Consider the following 24242-nt stretch of genomic DNA (forward strand, 5'->3'; position numbering starts at 1 on the left):
GATTCAGTTGATTTATCCCATTGAAACTGTGGCTGTTTCATGAATTTTAATACATCTTATCCAACCAAAGTAGGTAGCACTATTGTTCACATCTCCCAGCTGCGTTTCCCAAATTGGTGGTGCTTCTATTGCACCACCCTTGGAGACAATAAAAATTTGGCTTTTTGCATCCCACCATTGCTGGGACGCACCACTGTTCCTGTTTATCCCCCTCCTGTACCTAGGTGCAAACTACATGCCATCACTTCCTCCCTGAGCTCTTTCCAGTGTTTGCCCTCTCCACCCTGCTGCAACATCAGTCTAAGATCATCCTCAAGCCCAATAAGTAATTTGAAATATTACAGCGACTGTTGGAGAGACCCATTTAAGAAACGTGTCCACCCTTCCCCGCTGCTCCTGAATCCTGATGCCCATTCTTGGGACTAGTAGAGGTTATTGTTGCAGTGGGACTGAGAACTGGATTGTGGCAGGGGTAGTACTGGAGACAATGCTTTCCCCTTGTGGGAAATATATGTTACTTAATATTAATAGTCATCCCTATTTTAGATAAAACTGACTTTACCAGTTCACTAATGGTGAAAACATTTTAAGAAATTTTCCTTTCTCATCAGCCCCAACCTTAAGTACCCATGTATATCTTCCCTTCTGCTGTTGCTTGCTGTTTGACTCCTTTGTCAGCACCCAGGGCTTCCAATTCAGTGTTTCTGAGATCAGTACTTTCATACCTAGCAGCTGTAATTCTTTCCCAGTCTGTTTGCAACAACCAGATGAGATCATACCAAGTCTGTAAAAAGATCATACTGACAGTATTCTGAGAAGAGCAGGGAGGTTCTTCCTGCATCCCAACCAACATTTATCCCTCAACCAAAACCACTAAACCAGACGGTTTAGTCTTTTATCTCCTTGCTTGCTGTTTGTGGAACCTAGCTGTACTGAAAGTGGCTGTAGTGTTTGCCTAGATTGCAATAATGCTAACATTTCAATGATACAAAATAACTTTGGTCCTAAGCACATAAGAGGTGCTATATTAAAGCAGGTTATTTTCCTTTCATAAGTTAAACTTTTGTTTCAGATATTTTATATTGAAGGAACAGTCATTAGTAAATCAAAGCCTCCCCATATAGATTCTACTTTTACCTCTAGACCCAGCCTAAAGCTGGGGTCTTAAAAATGGTTAGGCAGGCATGGTCACCAAGACACACAATGGTATTTATTAATCGGCAACTTATATTTTATTCTCTGAGCACTAACTACTAAATAGCATTTGATGTTCAGAGACTGTTTCCTCGGGTGGATATAGCTGTTACTAGGGGGCATAAGTATAAGGTTCATGGTGGGAGATATAGGAGGGATGTCCAAGGCAGATTCTTTACTCGGAGCAGTTGGGGTGTGGAATGCACTGCCTGCTGTGATAGTGGAGTTGAACACTTTTTAGGAACTTTCAAGCAGTTATTGGATAGGCACATGGAGCACACCAGAATGATAGGGAGTGGGATAGCTTGATCTTGGATTCAGACATAGCTCGGCACAGCATCCAGGGCTGAAGGGCCTGTACTGTGCTGTACTGTTCTATGTTCTTTATGCTGCAAACAGATGGGTATTTTTTTTCAGATGCTGGAAACAGATTACCTGTGAAGGTAATCGTAGACCTAAAGGAAAGCATTTTTATAGTTATTTGCATGCTACTCCAGACTCTAATTGATCTTGATCATTGAACTAGATAGCTCTGTGATAGTCATACAGCATTCATTCAGCAAAAAGCCAGTGTCATTATAAATCCCTCTAGAAATTCATTTTTTTTATATAAAAACTTTTGCACAAATACAGGAGAAAAAATTAACTAAGATATTACTGACCAATGCAGGTTACAACTGGCTTCACTTGGATCCCATATATAGATTCTACTTGCATTTGTGTTGGGAATGAACTTAACTTGATGGTCTCAGGGTAGTGTTTCAAAAACAATTTGAGCCTACAGTTACATCATTCACTTTCATGGCATCTCAATTTAATAAATATTGTAATGCATCTATTAAAACTGAGGCAGGAAACAATATCAGCGAGGAGTTAAAGGAGGTATGGAATGGTTAAAACCAGGTTCTGAAGAAGGAAAGCAATGTAAAGTTTCTCTGTTTTTATAGAATTAGGTGATGGAATTTCAGAGGTCAGTGCTTAGACAACTTCAGGCTTTGTCACCGGAGAGTAAAAGGAAGAGACAGGAATATAATGACAGTCTGCAAAGAGTAAGGGCTCATCAATATTGGCTGTCCTTTGATTCAAGGTTGGAATTTTAAATCCAATAATTGTGGAACTCCAATTGTGTTGTCCAAATTTTGAAAGAACCCATTATGCAGAGCTCTCCGTTGAAGTGTGTACAAAACTGATACCAGTGAATCTTCCTACAAATGCACATGCATAAATGTTCCTGAACCCAGGATTAACATTCAAAAATAGCTCTGAAGACCACAACTCTTGGCTATACAATAGTACACTTCACTGGACAGCACTGAGTAGGTTCCGATTTAGTGCCTCTGGCTTTCAGAACACTAGTTTTAATTGTAAAATGCAAATTCTCTTGGGCTCTTTTTTTTCATTTGGTGTTTTCGTGCAGTCTAATTTTTGATCCCAATCAGTTTTGTTAATGAGTCTTGTCAGGATGTTGTTGGCTGGAAGTGATTACTAGAAGCAGAATGTTACACAGTCATGTCTGCAAAACTGATGTAATCAAATGCTTCTGTAGGCTACTGTGATCCCAGCAGCTTGTTGTATGCAGATTTTGTTGTGTGTGTTCTAATGTATTATAGTTTTCTGTTGTTTATCTCTAGGCTAGCACTGAGACATCCAACAATTTAACCTCTTTATACTTTAACTCTTTCAACACTCATGTCAAGCAGAAAGCATTTGTACAGCTTTCACTTAAAACAACCAAAACAAATAACTAGGGTGAAAAACAGAAATGCACATGAATAATGATAAACAGTTCTAGTGAACCACACCTCTGAGTTTATTGACTGGCGATTGTATATTTGCATAGCAGGATGTTGAGAGATGCAAAGCAGAAGTGAAAATTAGGACACAAACAGTAATCAGACAGATATGTAATATGGCTGCAGAGTTACCTAATCTGAATTAATGTCCTCCTTGTTTTCGAGCAAGGTTTGTAAGGAGAAGCAAGTATCCAACCCCATTGCCTCCGAATGCAGGAAGCCCAATCTTGTGCATAACTTGTGATTAGGATTTTTTGAAAATTTTTCAATTTTATGTTGAAACTTTACCTCCAAGAAATTAAACGAATTGAAGAAAGAACATGATAATTCAATCCAAAGTTCCTACACAGGCCCTGTACAAAAAGTCATCCCAATAGATCAGCATCCTATTGGCACCTTTAACAGTCGTTCCCTCTAGCATTGGTGCATAGTAGTAGCAGTGCGCACATCTTCAAGATGCACTGCAACAACTTGCCAAAGCTGCTTCAACTGTATCTTCCAGATCCCAACCTTGATACTTAGAAGAACAAGGGCAGCAGACAAATGGGAGTGCCACCATGTATAATCTCTGCTCCACTGCCATACATCATCCTGATTTGGAAATATACCGCTGTTTCTTCCAGATCAAAACTCCTGAAACTCGCTTCCTAAGAGCACTGGGAATGTACCTATACCGCATGAATTGCAGCGGTTCAAGAAGGGAGCACATGACAACCTTCTGAAGCACAGATAAAGATGGGCAATAAATGCTGGCTTTATTCCTGAATGAATTTTTAAAAAATGCCTTCATTGTTTCAAATTTATTTATTTATGAATGTTCAAAGGATCTTTCAGTGTAAATCATAATTTGTAACTAACTGATTATTAAGTTAGATTGTGAAGGGAAGACATTCTTTCATGTTCAGTCTGTTGCCTTTTGATCCATGCTTCATTAAACATCAGAATTGTGTGACTAGTCATCCATATCACAAAAAAGTATTTGTTAGAGTCTGTCCACCAGCGATGAAAGCTTTAAAATTGCATTTAGTCCATGCTCTAGCCAAACTGGTGATATTGGATCTGCTCTTGTCTTTCCAGCATTTTCAATTATTATTTCAAATTTCCATAATTCTCAAATTTCTGTTTTCTCTGCTGCTTGTTGTTCCAGAGATTCAGCTGGAGTAATAACAATGAAGTGCCACTGTCTCAGTGATGTTCTTTTAATTGGATTCCGGCAGACTGGCCATTATAAACCTGGGCTAAATCTGCATGTGCCTTGCTAAATCTGGATCTTTTATGTCAGGTGGCAAATTTGGATAACCATAACAAACTGACTCTACAAGCCTTTCATGGGAATAAGGGAATCAGTTTTAGATGTAAGCACAAGGACCCAGCTCCTCAACACTGGATTCCAAATGATAGCATTGGTATGAAAATGGCAATAATGTCACTTTCTTGCTTAGGAAATGTGTTTAATTTGCATTGGCAGTCCCACTTAAGTTACAATTATGCTTCAAACCTACCCTCCCACCCCCCCAAGACTAAATTTAGCTTGTCATTATGACCCTAACTCTGAGTTTCCTCCCTTGACACCATACTCTCCCCTTCCCCAGGGTCTTCAAGAAGGTTGCTCCAAGCCAGATCATGAACCAGAGATATTGAACTTAATTTAATTACTGATCTGCATGCAGGCTGACTTTTAATTTACGGTTTAAATCCAATGGCGGCTTGAATGAAGCATTTATGCAAGTGACATTGAAACCACCTACCTTGCAGTCTTGTACAAAATCTGTAGGGGCAATAGTGGGAGTTTTTATATAAAACCTGAACTGACTAAATAACTTCTTACAGTTCATTTGTTATACTCGATTCGGTAATGCTGAAAATTTCCTACAGTATGAATTCTTTTTCTCAAATTAGCAACTTGACATTGAAAATGCTCACAGTAAGTTTGGGTTACAGAATCCTGTGTAAATTACCAACACAAAACTGACTTTGCCGCGGCATACTTCATCAATCTTGACTGAGGGCTGTGTTTTTCCTATTAAGATGAGTATAAAGTATTTTGAACATTCTGAGGTAGCTTTCAGACCCATGAGTCTGAGGTTAGGCATTACTTTTCTTCCCTTTACATGTGTCTCCAAGAAAACCTATTCTTTTATCATGTCCTGCAGGCAAGACTAAAATTGGGTACCTGAGTGATAACATCAAGAGTGGACCCAAAATAGGCTCCATTATTCTAAACCTCTGAAAATTAAGGGTAATATTTTCAAAATTGAGATTACTGCAACAGTATACAGTAACCATGACTCAAAAGTATTTTTCTATTTTATACAAGTGAAGCTATATTGTTCTTCATATCTATATTATGTGGATGTGGCCCTTATTTTAAAAAGTGATAGCTTTTACAGAGCAGCCATGTGCTGAATTTAGGATATTTCATTATGCTGTTTAATGCTAATGTTTAGTCCTTTGTAGCTTTGCCAAACAACAGACTGCTCCTTCATTGGCCATTTTGACATGTAGCTGTTTAAAGAAATAGAAAGAAAACAGATTTGTTGCTGATTTGTTTTCTGAAACTCTTATTGAAAACATTAGTATTGATTTTGATGCACTGGAGGTGACTTTTCATGCAGAAGAACATCTGATTTTCCCTGTCTGATTAAATTGTCACTGAGGTTTGGAAGGCATTTTTAATAACAATGAGATGATTGTGCAGAAAATGTTGTGCAGACTTCTTTGGGGTATAATTTGCTATTCTACATTTTGTTCTCTAGCAAGTACTTAAGGTTCTGTGCCTACACTGTGAAGGTTGCAGTTCCACTGCTGCAGCAAAATTAAAGTAGAATTAAAATGCAACCATTTTGTAATTTCATATTCTAAATCATGTTAATAATTTGAAACAAAATACTTTGCATACAACCATAAAAACTTTACAAATTTCATACTAAATTATATATTGTTTTACAATGTAATATGTCAACATCAACATTAAATTCTTCAACTTAAACATTCAGACAAGACTTGCCAGTTTATTGGGCTGAAATGTTAAAGTATTTTTTCTGAGTTGTTGTATGTGCCTAAGCAAATATCAGATCGTAAGTACATAACCTGTGGTGGTTTTGGAAAATGATCATGCTTCTTGCTAAAAGTTTCATTATTTAAGAGTAATCTAACCAATCATCAAAGATTTGAGTGGACATGCATTTTGGAGTTTTATTTGATTGCCTTTGGGATCAAGAAAGAATTTTGCAGAAGTGGTTTAGTTCTTAATTGAGGGAAGGGGAAAGTTTTGATGGGCTGAATGCCTTTTCTGACTCTGTTTTCTGGTTGTGAAGTGGCACGGCCAATCTAACATAAGCCATAAGCGGTCGCAATATCTTTACAGCCACAGACATAGGTAATTGGATGTAATTGATCAAGCTTAATTGTCACCATTCTAAATCAAATAATGTATTACTTATTTTATGACAATGTCAAATTATTGGACATTCAGTAAATTGTGTAAATAAGCTGTTATACTTAAAATTGGTACACTTACTCATTGTCTTGTACATTAAAGTTTAACAATAAACTTAATGTAGAATTTTTGCTCAAAAGCCAAGGATATTTAGCTCCAACATATCTGTTTCTATTTATCAGCTTAAATTATATTAAAAAAAACACACAGAATGGAAGCTAAAAAGCCAAATATATCCTGTAGTATTTTTGATGAAGACATTAACTTCTCATCCACTTCTATCCTCTCCCAAACACATGGGTGCTTTTCACTAAGCAATGCTGGGTAGGAAATTGTGAATGGGAAGCCTGGTTGATTTTGTCCACCTTCTTTCTTCAATAGTGGGTCAGTGATGAGTTTCTATATGGCACCCAGACACAACGGCGAACCACATGCCATCCAGGTCTACCCTGCCACTGAATTATGCCGTGAAACAGCCAGGTGCATAATTAATTAGGATTCTTTTCAAGGATTAGTATTTTCTCCCACCAGTCTCCACAGCAGGAAACCCTTCATGTTCCCATCTCCACAATGGCACTTAGTCTCAAAATGGGAGAATCCAGCCCATTTATTGTTTCTTTCTGCACAACTGCTACCAAGCCAGCTGAGTATTTTCGGTTTTATTTCAGATGGATTAGAATGCTTAGCAAAGGATCTAATTTATGATTGAACTGTGGAAATGTGCATTTTGTGTGCTCCTTTGAATAGCATTGAGTTCCCTTTTGAAAGAACTACATTTTCTCTGACATTCTCATCTGTTTTACAGATGTAAATTGATTCAGTCGAAGATCACTGTGACTTTAGCCAGTTGGTCAATATCTGCCTGATGGATTTTAAGTTCTGTGAAATTAGCAAGGATGTTTGAAAATGAATGTTGTAAGTTAAATCGGCAGCATACCATAGAACTGTAGATTCCCTGCATGCAGAAAGAGGCTGTTCGGCCCATCAGGTCTGCACCAACTCAGGTCCTAACCCCATAACCCCATGTATTTATCCCACTAATCCCCCAACCCAGATATCCTGGGACAATAAGGGGCAATTTAGCATGGCCATCAACCTAACCAGCACATCTTTTGGACTGTGGGAGGAAACAAGGAGCACCTGGAGAAGACCCACGGAGAACGTGCAAACTCCACACACACTGTGACCTGAGGCTAGAATTGAACACTGATTCCTGGTGCTGTGAGGCAGCAGTGCTTGCCGCTGTGCCTATTTTATGGATATAAATGAATTTTAATAGCTTATGGTTAGCCCTTGTCACTATTTTTCCACATACATATAATGTTTAATATTTAGTCATGTCTGATTTCCAATTATTATGACATTATGTATCGTGCATCTACATTTTAATTTCCCCATAATCAATACACAGTCATTTGTTTAGATTTGTTTTTAGGATTTTTAATTTGCATTGATAAATTTCTCACAATATATTGCCAAAGTCAGAGTTTCCTTAGGTGAAAGTACAATACTATAAATGCAATATGTACTGGAGCCCTCTCTGTTTAATCATATGAATCTGCTATTGAGCATTTCCAGCTCCTACTCCTCTGATTTCCAAGATCCCCCTGGGGATCATCTCCCTGTGTCAGCATGATTGCTAAGCATTACCTGCATTTAAATGATGTCTAATTTGAAACCCAGTAATTAGTGCAGCTGAGTGACATGAAAGTGGAAATACCTAGCTTTGCTGGGGCACATTTTTCAGTGGAATGGAGGAACTTGCTTTTGCATCCTGCTGTACTGTACCCAACCTGTCAGTACTTGACACTCTGGCTGGGTGTGAAATATGAAAAGTTTTCTATTCTCAGATACATACCTCATTTTGAGTACAAAAAGTGCACACGCACACACATGCGCGCATACACGCACGCGCACACACACAAGTTGCAGGTAGATTGTTTTTACTACTTTGGCCAATTTGAGAACTTGGTCTATTTATTTTTTCTGAGTGAGTGTAGTGTAATTACACACCAATAGTAATAGTGGAATTCGCACCACAGACAAATAAAAACCATAAAATGCATGTGTGACTTACCACTTGACATTTGGCAGAGCGCGTTGAATTAAATTAAGGCTACATAAGAATGCATGGTCATTCTCTTGTAAGATAAACAGAATATCTGAGCAGCAGTGGCAAGTTTCGGGATGGTTTCATTCATATGAATGATTGTCATAACTCACCTTTGTGTCTGTGGCATTCGTGAGTTATTGGTCTTTCTTACTCATTAAACGACACCAGTAACTCACTGTCATCAGTGAAATACTGTATTCTATATTTAAACACCAAATAAAGGGTGATACTCAGCTCTCTCATCAATTTAAAGAAAAAGATGCCACAATGTGAAGGTTAAAAAACATGCACAAACATTATTTTTCAGCCAGTGATATACCAACTGGATAAAACCAAATACTGTCATAAAGTTAAAAAAAAGCTTAACACATAATAAGACAATTCAACTGTTTTAAGACAGTTTATATGTATGTTTACTGCACCAATTCATATATGATAGGGGTGTTAAATGTAAAACAAGTACTCCCTTATTTTATAGAAGAAATAGCTTTATCAAAATCTACTTTGACATTTTTCTGGAAAAAAAACTGGAGCATTCTTGTCTGTACCACATGAAGAAACAAGATGAATGGAAATCAACATTGGTCTAAGATCTGTTACAGGACTACAAGAACCCCAAAAACCACACCATTGCCAGGGTTGTTACTATTCTGCCTACTAACATGTTATGTTCTGCCAGACGTTCTGGTTGGGCCTTTCAGACTGGTCTAGTTTGAATATATGAGGTATTCCTTCATTCTCACCTTAAATCAATAGGGCAACAAATGCAGTGGGAAAGTTCTACTTTGCTGTAACTGCTAATTTTAAATTTGTCAGTTCTGCCGCACTTCAGTGCTATTCTCTTGACCAATGGTCCTTTTGCTGACCAACATTCCACATCTCCACCCAATCGCTTACAATCAGTGAATGGATGCCATTCCCATGTAGAATGGGACCAGTCTTCAATGCAATGTTAAATATGCTTTCTGTCAAAATGTTGGAGTCAAAATTAGTTAAAATAAAATTAATTTTAACATTTTTAACATGCATTCTTAGTGTCACATTTTTGCTGGGATCGGTGTTATAATTTGAAGGGAAAATTAATTATTGAGATTCTGTACATTAATTAGAAATATAAATTGAAACTCACTAGTTTCTAAAAAGCTTGCTTTACAGGAAAAATACCAGGGGCAGCGGGAGATCATTTGCCTAGCTTAGAAAATGCACTCAGAAAGAATCTTCCATTTCATTACAATAGAGTCAGCATTTCTTAAATTATTCCAAGGTTTCTTGCCTCCACCGTCCAACTACAAAGTCTAGTTCACGTTTTGATAACTCTGTATGAAGAATAAAAACCATTATTATTTGTCTTAAGTCTGCCTTTGGAGTATTTGAGTCCTGCCGTTTTGATTCATTGTCATGGTTCAATCTGAAGTAGTGTTCCAAGTCTTTTCTTTAATGTGCTGCATACTTCTTTCATATTATAACTCATCAATTTCTGACTCTTCTCCGCAGTCCAGTTGTTATCCTAGGTGAGACCAGCTAACTCAGAGTTCTTTCTGAGCAAAAAAGAGTGGCAACGTACAGCTGTTTCTTCTGCTCCTGAAATAAAACTCAGCTAAATATGTCAGTTGTAGACATTTTATCAGAGCTAACTCTGGCCATCTCATTTGTATAACATTGTCACATTCACCCGCCAAGCCATTTATTGCCCTCCATTCTGTCTTCACCCCAAATTATTGGTAAAATATTTTAAAGTCTATTCACTAATATATTATGGAGCAAATTCCACTTATGTCACACCTGATGTGGCAAGCATCCCCAAGAAGGGATTAAGTTGAGATGTAGAACGGTTGGAAGGAGAGTTAGGGGATGTAACCAGAGTGTAGACTGGTGAGAGAGGTTTTAAAATGATGTAAAATGACAGTTTTAATACATTTATCAATGTAGTAGGTTGAGCGGTTCTGCTATCAGTGTCATATTTTGCAAGTTTAGAAAAAGCACTGAAAAGGCAAAGGCTATTTAAATTGACAAAGGACCTATTCTTCCTGCATACCACCTTCACTTGAAACTTTGTTGGGGCTCAACTATAAGTCAACATAACATCACACAGTTTTCAAACTTCATTTAAAGTTGTCTCAAAGATTCTCGATTTAATCTGAAATCTATTGCTGTCTTTTCATATATTTGGAAGTGGATTTCCAATCGCTTGTGTGAATTTCGATTAACTTGAGGAGGAAACGAAGAAGTAATTTGTCGCCAACTGCAATCTGACCCAGTGGATGTGATTTCATCTTATCAACTCAACGACTCTCATTAAGTGGGACTTGATTAAAACAATTGATTCAGCTATAAAGGAAGGAGAGTGGTTTAGTTATGTTCCAATGCCTTTTTCCAATCTGAAATCTTCAACTATCTGCAAATTTTGAGTTTCTGAATTTTGGAGCATAATTTATTATTGTTATTAATAGTATCTCCCAGATTAGAGGGTGAGAAGAATATGATTCTGATTGCCAATTTGTCCACGTTCAAATCCTAGAATTATCTCTGATCGGCCCCCGTTCTCGCTCGCTCTCTCATCGATGCAACCCCCCCTCCCCCATGGAGCAAAACCATTAATAGATTCATTGATTATGAATGTCACATGAATGTCATGATGTTTAAAGTATAGAAGATTTGCCAGAGAATTCTGGTTTTGCACGCAGTTTGAAGTATGCTGGATGGTCTAATGTCTATTGTGAAGATGAAACAATCAATTTTCCAGAAGAGGGAAGATTGAGCATTGTGATTTTTAATGTTGTTGAATTGAAAATGTAAGCATTTTTATTCATTAACATTGAGGCAATTTACAAAACCTTCTCTGAGGATGTGTGTTTTGGGACATTTCAGTCCAACTGCTTGATGTATTCAAAAGCCTTACTGTTCATACAGAGAATGTTAACCTAATTTTTACAGTAATCTTATTGGAACTGATGAATCTTCCTTGCCATATTTATAGCTCTCACTCTCTTTGACTGCTGATCTTTTATGTTCAAGAACCTTTGGGAAATCAGATGTGGAATGTATTCTGTTAAAGTTTCTATAAGCTATTTCTATAGATATTGCTGAAGATGAATAATAAATTTACATTTTTATGTTTGCATTCTTCCATTCTCATCCATGCATCCTAGGAAAGCTATAATCCTATATATCCAATATTCCAACTTGTCCACAAATTATCCTTAACTTATTCCAGTTGAGACTGTTACATTTGAAAATTTGCACATTTTTATGAACTTGTGAACTCTACAATATTAGTAAGAGGGCTTCGATCCTATTTCCTTGTATATGTTTAATGTACATTGGCTGGCACTAGGTGATTGCATTGGATATCAATATGCTTTATTTAATCACCACCTATGCAGGAACAGCAGCAATGTGCATATATGGAGCACAATTATTGTAATAAAATATCCCAATGCACATAATTGGACAGAAATTGACACAAGTCTAAAGGCAATATTAAGATGGATGATTAAAAACCTGGTAAGAGGTTTATGAGGCATCATAAAAAGAGAAAAGCTTCAAGATGTAATTCAATATCTTAAGAACTTTGACACCTGAAGAGATAATGACTTCAACAAAAGTAACTGGCGTGCACAAGGGAGTGTCCGGAAGCCAGCATAGGTCAGCAAGCACATGGCCATAGATGAGCAGGACTTGATTTAAATTAGGATGCAAGAAAGAGGATTTTGGAGGATGGAAAATGGGAGGTTACCCAGAAGAGTATTGTGATAGCTGTCTGGAAGTAATAAAAGCATAAATAAGGATTTCAACAGCAAGTGGGCTGAGGCAGAGGTGGATGCTATGTATTGAAGATATGTATATGATAATGGCATATTAATAGTGTCAAGAACGTTTTTCCCCTTCATCCTTAATTTTCCTGATGTAAATTCCTTTGCTAACATTCCTGTAGAACAGTCTGTTTTGTTACCAATTTTGCAGAGTTGAACAAGTGCAACACTCTTGAAATTGTTGTTCCTTTTGGAGAAGTTTTGTTGCTTTTCCTTCCTGTCTGGATGTGAATAGGCAGTCACAATGTAGGGAACTGTATATGTACAGCTGCATCCTCCCTCTCCCAGATGCAATTTGTTCAAAAAGCTGTTATATTCATAAAGTACATATGGTCTCTATGGACAAGATGACTTTGTCTTCTCGGATGTACTCACAGGATGCAACTTTGAATCATAGTTTGTGAAAATAAAGCCTCTGGGTCAATTTTGAAAGAAAAATAAAATTGATAGGCTTTTTTTAAACTTAGCAGCAGAAATTCCTGTTGTGAAAGCACAAATTGTAAAATCCAATAATGTCGTAAAATCCAATAATGTTGTAAAATCAGCTGCCTCAAGAAGAGGTGTCTAAATTGATTCACATTCAAATAAAAACGCACCATTAATTTGGCCTTGAAATCCGTGCAAAAGAATTTTAGTGCAAGATTGAAAGCCAAGGATACATGATTGGATCTGTTGGTGTTTTTTTTTCAAGAAGATTCTTATTCTTCAGACTGTTTAAATGGTTTTCTTCCAGAGAGGTGTAGAGTATTGTGGGTGTGAGGAAGATTAAGGTCAGACTGGCCTTGTGCCTGCTAGTAGCTGAACAGATGTTGGAACTTGCAATGCCTTGGACTGCTTGCCTGACTACAGAAAAGCCAATTGAAACAAAGTGCCTGTTAAGCTGTCAACCAAACTGTTCGCTTCTGCTGTTTGGTTCACTGCTATCCATGTAGAGAAGGTTGAGCTCAAGGTTGCCAAGGAACTATTACTTTTACATATAGGCAGGTACAAACTGCTGCAAGCTATGGCATATTACTCTTTGTGCTTTGTTTTGGATTGTGAATATTTGATCCACAGGCAAAGGCAGCCTATTGCTTTTGTTTCTATAAGTATGCTGCATCTTCCAACTTAATACTTTTTAATAGCAGTATCAGACATCAACTAGCTTTGCTGCAGCCTGTAAGCGGATTTGAAACATCTCTGTATTTCCTGTGATTACATGGGCGTATACAGCTGTTATTAGTTATAAAATTTTAGAACAGGATATTGTAAGTGTTCTCTGTGGAGTTGAAAAAGGGCATGATCAACTACAGTACTGCACATAAATGTGACATTTCATTTCTGAAAATTGGTTAGTAAAAGCTGGCTGTTGATTCAACTATTCTTTGGTTTAGAGTAATAATACCTTAAAGATTGCTGAGCAGAAGTTCAAACTTGACCTTTAATGAACAAAAAAATACTTCGCACTTGTCTGTTCGGTTGATTCTTCTGCATGCAGTTCTATTCTGTTAGTTCGTTATGAGGCAGATGGAACAGGAAGCAACAACAATTATTTGGTGCCAAATGACACACTGTGCATATATTAAATATAAAATCATACGTAATGCTTAGGAAAAGAATAACAAAAGGAACAATAACTGTGAAGATGTTCTCCATGTTGATGAACGTTTGAAGGATATCACTGGAAAGTATTTTTCCAACCGGGAAACAGTATTTAGTCAAGTGTTGGCTGGAATGTAATAGCTTTATTTGGGTGGTAGCCTATTTGTTGACACACTGGTAATGCATATAACAAAAGGTCAAGATCAGTGTAAATAAAACAACTGCAGAGGTAATGATAGCTTTTGAAAATGAAGGAGCTGATTAGCTTGTTTGAAGAGCAGACATTTTTATGTGTTAAATATCTTTTTTATTTGTTCATTGGATGTGGGCATTGTTGGCTGGATCAGTATTTAGTGGCCATCCCTAATTACCCTTCAATTGAGCGGCTTGGTCGGCCATTTCAGAAGGCATTTAAGAGTCAGCCACATTGCTGTTGGTCTGGAGTCACATGTAGGCCAAACCAGGTAAGGATGGCTAGTTTCCTTCCCTAAAGGACATTAGTGAATCAGATGAGTTTTTATGACAATTGACAGTGATTTCATGGTCATTAAACATTTGATTCCAAATTGAATCTTCTACTGCATATTATAAAAATGGCACTCCATTCTGTGTAATCTTGATGTATGTTTTTCATGCAATTCTTTTAATGTTAGATCAGTAGTATAATTAGTGCTAAGATTGTAGCAATTTGTTTTGGCAAGTTTGCTATTACTGCCAATTAAAAACATTACAACCAGCATAAAGGAACCTGCCCACCAGTTAATTTAGTGGGTAGCTTGGTATTAATTCACATGAGTATTTTTGTGGGTGGAAATTAAAGCACCACTCTTCATTCCTGGAAGAATTGAGCTTCACTATAATGGTAGCCTGTCCATTAGAAGAATTAATGTATATAGTAGACTGTGCAATTAATTAAATTAATCTATGGGTAAGAAAACGTATAATCACAGTGTGCTTGTCTTTGTGTCAACAATTTGAGGAAAAAAGCAGTTATAATATAGTGAATTCAAGAAGGATTATCCTAGCTAGGAATGTAATTAGTGAAATGGTCTGTATTGAGCCATTGATTGAGTTGTTACAGGTTGATTTTCATTGTATTAACATATCATGATTCACAAGTTATGATGTAATACTGTGTGTTCCACCTTGCAACAGATGCAATAACTTGCAGTATCTAATATATGCACTGAAAGTGATTTAAAAGATCAGACTTTAATTAAAATAGAATGGTCTTTAGGAAATGTTATTGGGTGTCTTTTAAAATGGAAGTGGAACACCACTGTGTAAATACAGTAACGCGTGCAGTAATGCTGAGATGGAATGCAATGTCATAATATTCTCACACCCACTTGCTTAGCATGAGCAGTTTCTTCTCTTCTAGAAATTGATTTTTTTTTCTTTATTAGAAGTTTCACTGTGCGTTTTTCAATTTTTTTGTACTAATTACTATAAATTAAACAGTGGTATTGTGGAAGTACCTAAAATATAGTGGTACAGCAAGTGGGATTGTCACTGGAATTAGTAATCCAAAGACCCTTGAGATTGGCTAAAACAATTGGAAAGCTTTTTCCATTTTTTCTTTTGAGGAAATAGTCTTCTGCTTCTTACTAACCAGTGGTCTCACAGGGATGATGTTCACCACATTCTGGTACATATCAGTGACTTCGGAATGGCTGAGAATTGCCAAACACGCTTCTGGGCCTTAAAGCCCAATTTTTTTTTTTCAAAAATAATATACAATAGAAAGAATAGTTTGCGCCATAAATTCCAGGAATAGCAAAGTGAAGGCCACAGGAGATGAGACCTTGACCCCCACAAATGGTCCAAGAGGGAAGTTTATGATGCACGACCTGTGCTTGGTGTAAAGAAGTGAATGGATATTCATGTCCTGTCTTGTTCATGAAGGTCATGAGACCAGAAATGAGGACAAGGAGAAAGTTTATGGGAACCTGAAGACTTTACTTTTGAGACTAATGTTACCGAGGCCCAAAGGGTTGGGCAAGGTCAGACGGTGAGCAGTACTTCTCCAGGGTTGTGCAAGAAGGGTATCATACATAGTTTAGAATGTTGTTAGACCTGTTGTGTTGCTGTTATGTATTGCGCTTTTACTATGAAAACATCATGTTCAAATGATGACCTTGTGCGGAGGGTGTGGAGAGTCTGCAGAAGGATCTAGATAGGCTGGGCGAATGGGCCAGGAAATGGCAAATGGAATTTAATGTTGGCAAGTGTGAGGTGGTCCACTTTGGTAGGAAGAATGGTAGGAAGGACTATTACTTACGTGGCGAAAAACTGCAGCAGGCGACGGTGCAGAGGGACCTCGGGGTCCTTGTGCATGAGTCGCAAAAACCCAGCCTGCAGGTGCAGCAGGTGGTCAGGAAGGCGAATGGGATGCTGGCCTTCATAGCGAGGGGGATTGAATATAAAAGTAGGGAGGTCTTGCTGCAGCTGTATAGGGCATTGGTGAGGCCGCAGCTGGAGTACTGTGTGCAGTTTTGGGCGCCGCACCTGCGCAAGGATATTTTGGCCTTGGAGGGAGTGCAGAGGAGGTTTACTAGGCTGATACCGGAGTTGAGGGGGTTGAGCTATGAGGAGAGGCTGAATAAACTAGGCTTGTACTCGTTAGAGTTTAGAAGAATGAGGGGAGATCTCATTGAGACGTATAAGATGATGAATGGGATGGATAGGATAGAGGTGGAAAGACTCTTCCCGCTCAAAAAAGACAGTAGGACTAGGGGGCACAGCCTCAAGATAAAGGGGGGGCGGTTCAGAACGGAGTTGAGGAGGAACTTCTTCACTCAAAGGGTGGTGAATCTCTGGAATTCTCTGCCCGTTGAAGTGGTGGAGGCTGCCTCGCTAAATATTTTTAAGAAGCGGGTTGATGGGTTTTTGATAAGAGAAGGGATTAAGGGTTATGGGGAGAGGGCGGGAAAGTGGAACTGAGCCACGACAGATCAGCCATGATCTTATTGAATGGCGGGGCAGGCTCGAAGGGCCAGATGGCCTACTTCTGCTCCTATTTCTTATGTTCTTATGTTCTTATGTTCTTATGTTCTTATGTTCTTATGTTTATGGATAAATGTCTCCAGTCATGCAAGCAAGAACGAACCTGATCTGGCTCCATTCTTAGTGGTGTGACATTCTGCTTGGCTCAAACTGTGGTAAAAGCCATATCAGTTGTCAAGATCAACCCCCTGTTTCTGCCACAAGTCCTTCTGCCTCTGGACCATCTGGCGGAAGGTGTTCACATTCCATTCTTGAATGTGTGGCATTCATTGATAAGCAACATAAAGACTCAGACAAGGTGCTCACAGGAGTGCTCCAGAATTGTCCCTCAGGATCCAGGATGATTTGTTTCCAATCCATTTTGATGGGTTCTTAAATGGCTGCGTGATCTGCAGACTCTGCCACATGCAGGGCGTGAAGAGTTAGATAGGTGGATTGTTTAGAGATTTGTGCTGGTGAAAAGTAGAACCCCCTTAAAGAGGATTTTTGTTTTAAAAGCGTATTTTACAGCTGTCTCGCTTAGTACATGTCAAGAAACTTCAGATGCTTTCCACATCCTGATATATACTTTGGTATTGTATCAAATCTAACAGATTTTCAAACTTAATTAGCTGAGGCAATTAATTAATAGAATGAAAGATTTGTTGAATATTGAGTGCCAAAAGCTTGGCCAGCAGATAGGGAAGATATTTTTGTGCTGCCCAATAATCAAAGACAGAGACTATCTTATTTCCCGAAGTTGGACAGAGTTGGGCTTGCAGGGGAAGAACATGTCCAAGTCTAAAGTGGATGCAGAAATTTTTTTTCCTAAATTATATCAACACCAGCCAATGACAGTAATGAACATTTAACACATCTCAAATAATCAACTTTACCTCGTTCTTCAGGGGTTCTCAAATCCTAGGCTGTGACCCCTAATGGGGCTGCAAAAGTCACCTCTGGGATTGTGAGCAGTCCATCCTCTGAGGCAACAATGCAGACTGTGGAGAGGAATCTGCCTAGTCTGGGAACTCTGGTGGGACAGCACTGGGCCAATGCTATCAAATAGCAAGGAGCGAACAGTGAATCCAGCACTCTTGAATAAACTATTTTTAATGGCAAATTCAAGTAAGGCCCAGGGAATTGAGGGAGAGAGGCTTACCCAGTCTTTTCAGAATATGAAGAGCTTGGCTGAAACCTGCATGAGTAACAAAATAATATTTTTACCAACTACTTAAAAACTCAGATTTTCATATTTATATAATGCATTCGATGTTGATCTACAATGCATGAACTTTAATAATTATATACTCAATGTTACTATGCCTTTTCTTTTGTTTGTGCTTGTGTCTGTGGGCAATCACATGCATTTTCATTTGAGGTCATATTAGAAAATAGTTTGGGAAGCACTGTGACATGCAGTAAATTACTTCTGGTTATATGCCTGCCGGTTTGTGTAGATCAGACTTCAAAATATTAACTGAATTGTACAGAATTTTTGATGAGAACAAACATATAAAAGGAAATGTTGCTTGGGTATGATACCAAAGATTCTCATATTTTATACAAGAGTATATTCAACAAAACTGTCATCCCAGTGTGATGTCAGCATCCAAGGAAACCTGGACGAGATATCGGGTAGCAATGATTCTTTTTCCTGTGTTCTTTTTGGGCATGGGTTCCCTGCTGGAATCATTGAATTCACCCGTAAATATACTCTTGCAACAACTCTTTTAATGGTACAATGCCCCAATTGTGGAATGAGACGATATTGGAGTTATCTGTTGAGTGTTATGTATAACATGCCTAATTAGGATCAACCAGTACTTGTTCTATTGTTTTCAATTATAATTACATCCTGTAAATCGTCATATTCAATGTTAAAACATTGTTGGATACTTCACTAGAAGTGGCCCTTGAAACTTGAAAACTTATGCAGTGATTGTCCAAGCTCTTTTGTGGGAGATCATTACAGCTGAACTCGTTCCTGTCCTTCCCTTGCATCCACTCACTGCAATCACCAGGAACGAGGAACCCTGGCTGACCTAATTTTCTTTCCTTAACCAAGTGATGTGGAGACCATCTGTTGGTTAACTTGATCCTTGTTGACCAGCCTGCTGGTACTGAGCACCTTGAACCAGGGGACCTGTATTGAGCATAAGTTGTCTCCAGCTGAGGAGCACAAAAATATCAGGAAAAAAAAACTGCATCCCTTTGCAACTCTGTATTAATCATAAATGAGATGATTTTATGTACATCCATAATCAGTGTCATTGTACAGAAACAGTTTGGTAGATTTAAACCTTGTCTGTGTATTTGCTTCAGAACAGCTTTTCAGAAGAGAGTGACTGCTTTCTAACCCTTCCTTTCTTTGCTTTCTCTTGCAGATCACGTCTAATGCCGAGGTTGAAAGAATCACGTTCGCACGAATCTTTGCTCAGTCCTAGTAGTGCTGTGGAGGCACTGGATCTCAGTATGGAGGAAGAAGTCATGATTAAATCTGTTCACAGTAGTATTCTGGGACAAGACTATTGTTTTGAGGTAAGCAGGGATGCATCAGTAAGCAGTATTTTCACCTATAGGTTGTGAGGTGATTTTTAGGATGTACAGAGAAATAACTTTCAACAAAATGCAGAATCTTCAACATTAAAACAAAATTGAGGTATTTTAGTGAAAATGAAAAGGAGCAGATGCAGGGCCACCTTGGAATTGTTAGGAGAGTTGATTGAAAGGTGAGTCTTAAGGAGGCTTTTAAAGCTGGAGATAAAAAGCGATTTGGAATGCTTTAAGTAGGATGAAACTATGTTGGCTGGAAGTTCTGCCACAAAGACTGGGGCAAAGTGAGAGGTATTGCAAGTGCTAGGGAGGATGCATGGAAGGCCAAAGTCAGGATCTTGAAGGAGTGAAGAGTGTGTGAGGGTATAAGGCATGTTGCAAATGTAGGGTGAATTAATCTGTGGATGGATTTAAAGATGAGGGCAAGGATTTTGCCTATTAGTCACACAATGTCAGTGTAATATTTCACTCAATGCAGCAGGCCTCATGTTTGGGGTAGAGATGGCTAATTTGCAGTCATCCTTTCACAAATTGTGCTAAATAGAGGATGTCTTATCACTGATGACAAGTTATAGTTATTCCATTAACTTTAAAGACTCAACTCCAATTAAGACCTTTCACATGAATGAAAGGTGAGGCTGCAGTATAATGATATTGTCATTGGTCTAGTAATCCAGATACCCAGGGTAATGATCTGGGGACCTGGGTTTGAATCCCACCGTGGCTGATGGTGAAATTTGAATACAATAAAAATCTGAAATTAAAAGCCTTAAGATAATCATGAAACGATTGTTGTAACAATGTATTCGGTTCATTAATGCCCATCAGGGAAGGAAATCTGTTGCCGTTACCAGGTCAGGCCTACATGTGACTCCAGATCCACAGCAATGTGGTTGACTCTTAAATGCCCTCAGGGCTGGCCTATGAATGCTGGTCCAGCCAGCGACACCCACATCCCATGAATCAATAAAGAGAAAAAAAGGAGAGTGCTGCAGTTGCTGAGGAATGTTGCTTAACCAGTGAACAGGGATCTCCTTGTACAATCTTCAGGATTCATTATGGAACACCATACACAGCTGCAAAGCCATCAGGTGTCATTTTGCACCACTGACTTCTCATTTTTGAGCTCCACACATGTGAGCTAATAATCCTGACATCAGGTTTTATTCAAAAGGACATTATCATGGGAGACTGATTTCTAATTACTACTCACTCCTTAATCTCTATTTCTGTAAGTTTTTATTGCAGCTGCAAATAGATTTGTTAAATATTCATGCTTATAAAAGGTAAATTGTTTCTAGCTGTCTTTTTCAAATACTTAAAACCCGTGAATGCTGAGAATAGAACGCCCTTTGCAGCTTCACAAACTGGACAGAATTTAATGGTTAAATATTACACCAAGGTTGTGAATAGTCTGACTCAGTCTCAGACAATTGCCAGCAAAGAGGGATGAACTCAGTTTCTAGGAAACATTTGTGGCAGGGACTAAAGACAGTGGCTTCAGTTTTAAAATTTAGTTGGAGGACATTTTTGCTCATCTGGTGCCAAGTGTCAGACGAGAGTCTGGCAACTTGAGACAATGGAGGGGCCGTGGAGAGGTGATGGTGAGTTGGAGTTGGGTGTCATCAGTAGAAGTTGACACTGTGTTTTCAGATTATGTTGATGGGCAGTATTTAGGTAAATTTAGGAAATTTGCATGTCAGCTACGACTCTCACCAACTTTTACAGGTGCACCATAGAAAGCAATCTTTCTGGCTGTATCACAGCTTGCTTTGGTTCCTGCTCTGCCCAAGGTTACAAGAAACTACAAAATGTTGTGAATGTAGCCCAATCCATCATGCAAACCAGCCTCCCATCCATTGACTCTGTCTACACTTCCTGCTGCCTCGGCAAAGCAGCCTGCATAATGAAGCACCCACGCTTCCCGACCATTGCCTCTTCCATCTTCTCCTGACTCAAAAAAGATACAAACCTCTGAGGTCATGTACCAACCAACTCAAGAACAGCTTCTTCCTGCTGCCATCAGACTTTGAATAGACCTACCTTGCATTAAGTTGATCTTTTTCTACACCCTAGGTATGACCATAACATTATTCTTGCACTCTCCCATTTCCTTTGCTCTGAATGGCATGCTCTGTCTGTATAGCGCTCCAGAAACAATTTTCACTGTATGCTAATACGTGTGACAATAAATCAAATCAAATAGATAAATAAAAGGGAAAATGCTTGGGGACATCAGAGATAATGATGTACTTTTTTCTGGGATGTGGTCTTGTAACCATCTGATATCTCAGCCACCCATCTCAAACTTCATGATCTTGCCACTTAATCAGGCAGCCTGAAATTGTGTTACATGTGTAGAAAGATGATTAAAGAGGACTTTAGTCTTGAGGGAATTAGAAGATAATAAATGGTACTAAAGACAGAATCAATATACTAAATAGGATAGGTGTCATTAGGAAAGGATCAGGTAAATTGGAGCTGGAAAAGAAGTAATTGCAGATGATTCTCTGGCCACTATTGAAATAGTTAAGCATGGAACCAGCCAAGTGGAGGACAGCATGGTGAACAATGTCAAAGGCTGTAGACAGATCAAGTAGAATGAGAAGGGATAGTTTACCTTTGATACAATCACATTGGATGCCATTTTTGACTTTGGTAAGAGCCATCTGGTACTCTGGCAGGACAGGAATCTGATCAGAAGGATTCAAGCATGGAATTCTAAAAAAGATGGGCACAGATTTGGGAGGCAACATATACGAGGAGAGGAAAGACTGATTGGAAATGGTGTGATGGTTTGCAAGGATGGAGGGGTCAAGCGTTTTTCCTTAAGGAGGGGACGATGATAGCACAGTTGAAGGCGCCGACAGGACCTGAGGAGAGGAAACCTTCAATAATATCAGCCAACATGGGAGCTAGGTAGACCATACAGCGTGAAGGGCAATAGAAGATTAACTGAAGGGAGTTAGGAGAGAAACTTGAGAAAGATACATGTTCAGGGCTAGGGCAGTTGAAAATCTTATAGGAAGTTTGGCCTGGTGGGCCTGGGAAAGGATGGTAGTGACAATGAGCTCTGTACACTTATTGGAGTTAAGGATGGAGGAGATGGGTTTCAGAACAGCCCTATCCATTTCAGGATCAATAGGAAAGTGAGAGATGAGGCTCAGTGCCTCGTGCTATTAGTTAGAAAATTCTGTCCTAACTCTTAAATACGCAAATAAAAAAGTGTCTCATTAAAATGCTTCTTTTTCTTGATCTTTGTTTCTCATTAGTACCAAGCTGTAATTCTCAACTGATGCATTAAATACGTGTCTTTTCTTCTTTTTGAGAGACTTTCTATTTCCTGGGAATGTGTAGTCCTGCCTCTGCGTTTCTCCACAACTGGCAACAATCCTAATCCTCTAAAGCTGTCTTGTGGCACAGTTAGAATGTGTTTTGTTTTACTGTATTCTTAAAGCTACAAAGCCAATGTGCAGAGCGGATCGGGTGGACTCGAATTTCATCTCCTTGCTTTCTCCAAACTTCAGTTCAAATTTCACTCGCGCACACATTTACATGATTTGATAAGATCTGAAGTTCCACCCAGCAGCAGGCTAATGGTCAGAAGCTTATTAGGAAATACCACTTACAGCATGGATTTGAGAGTCAGTACACCAAAGATCACTTGTATAACCCCGTGAGTCAGAAGTTAGTCATGAATAATTTGGGGACTGGGCCACAATTGTGTCCTTAGTTCATTGCAAAAAAATTAAACTGTGGAAATTTAGATAACATATATCTTGTCTATGTATATATTTATATATATATATATAAAATATGGAGAAATAATGATCTTTTCCATGTAAGTAGACAGCTAATGAAAAAGAGATTCAACGCTTAACATCTTCAAGAGTTCATGTTAATATAGTAAGCCAATTTAACTTGAATATTAAATTCTATTGAAATAAGCGTTTAACAGTTACATGTCTCATGCATACTATATTACCTTACAAACAACCTACACTTGACTATAACCCATAATTCTACAGTGATTTGTTAATTTATGTAAATATTTAATGCACCTTCTCACGTCCATTGCAATTTGCCTCAGACTGGTATCAACTGCCTACTAACCTATTCAAAGAATCATTTTCACTCATGCACCCCTCCATGTATAAATATAGTATTTATAGATATGATTACAGTCTCTTACCACAGACTTAACATAAATGAAGGGGAATTTTGGCCCATTTACCTAACCTGTCTATATCCATTTGTAAATTTCCTATTTCGTCATTGCAACTTACTATCCCACCTATTTTAATGTAATCTACAAATTTGGCTATAATACCTTCTATCCCTGCATTCAAGTCATTAATATAGGCACCCCACCAGAAAAAGACCCATTTATTCTATTTGTTGTTCTTTCACTTAAAAAGTCAAGAGAGATAATTTACACCAGATCTGGAACATTTTCTTGGAGATTCTATTTTTGCATGATCAATTAAGAACTAAGAGCAGGAGTAGGCAATTAAACCCCTTGAGCCTGCTCCGCCATTCAGTATGATCATGGTTGAGCTCACCTCGGCCTAACTCAACTTTACTGCCTGTTCTCTGTAACCCTTCAACCCGTTACTAATTAAAAATGTTAATTTCCTCTAATTTACTCAATGTCCTGGCATCCACCACACTCTGGGGAATTCCACAGGTGCACGACTCTTTGAGAGAAGTAATTTCTTCTCACCTCTGTTATAAATCTGCTAAAACTGAGACTGCTCGTTCGCCCCATC

General features: G+C 38.4%; 1 protein-coding gene across 8 annotated transcripts in view; it reads left to right on the forward strand.

Moving 5' to 3' along the window:
- LOC145358418 (disabled homolog 2-interacting protein-like) overlaps positions 1-24242 on the forward strand; it is a 739003-nt gene that overhangs the window by 598172 nt on the left and 116589 nt on the right. For all 8 annotated transcript variants that reach the window (XM_080212472.1, XM_080212474.1, XM_080212473.1 and 5 more), the window contains one exon: positions 19305-19458. In XM_080212472.1, coding sequence (XP_080068598.1) covers positions 19305-19458 — 154 coding nt within the window. The remainder of the gene's footprint in view (positions 1-19304; positions 19459-24242) is intronic.

This window comes from Carcharhinus amblyrhynchos, chromosome 25 (genome assembly GCF_965287045.1).
Source record: "Carcharhinus amblyrhynchos chromosome 25, sCarAmb.v2.hapA, whole genome shotgun sequence".
Classification (NCBI taxonomy): domain Eukaryota; kingdom Metazoa; phylum Chordata; class Chondrichthyes; order Carcharhiniformes; family Carcharhinidae; genus Carcharhinus; species Carcharhinus amblyrhynchos.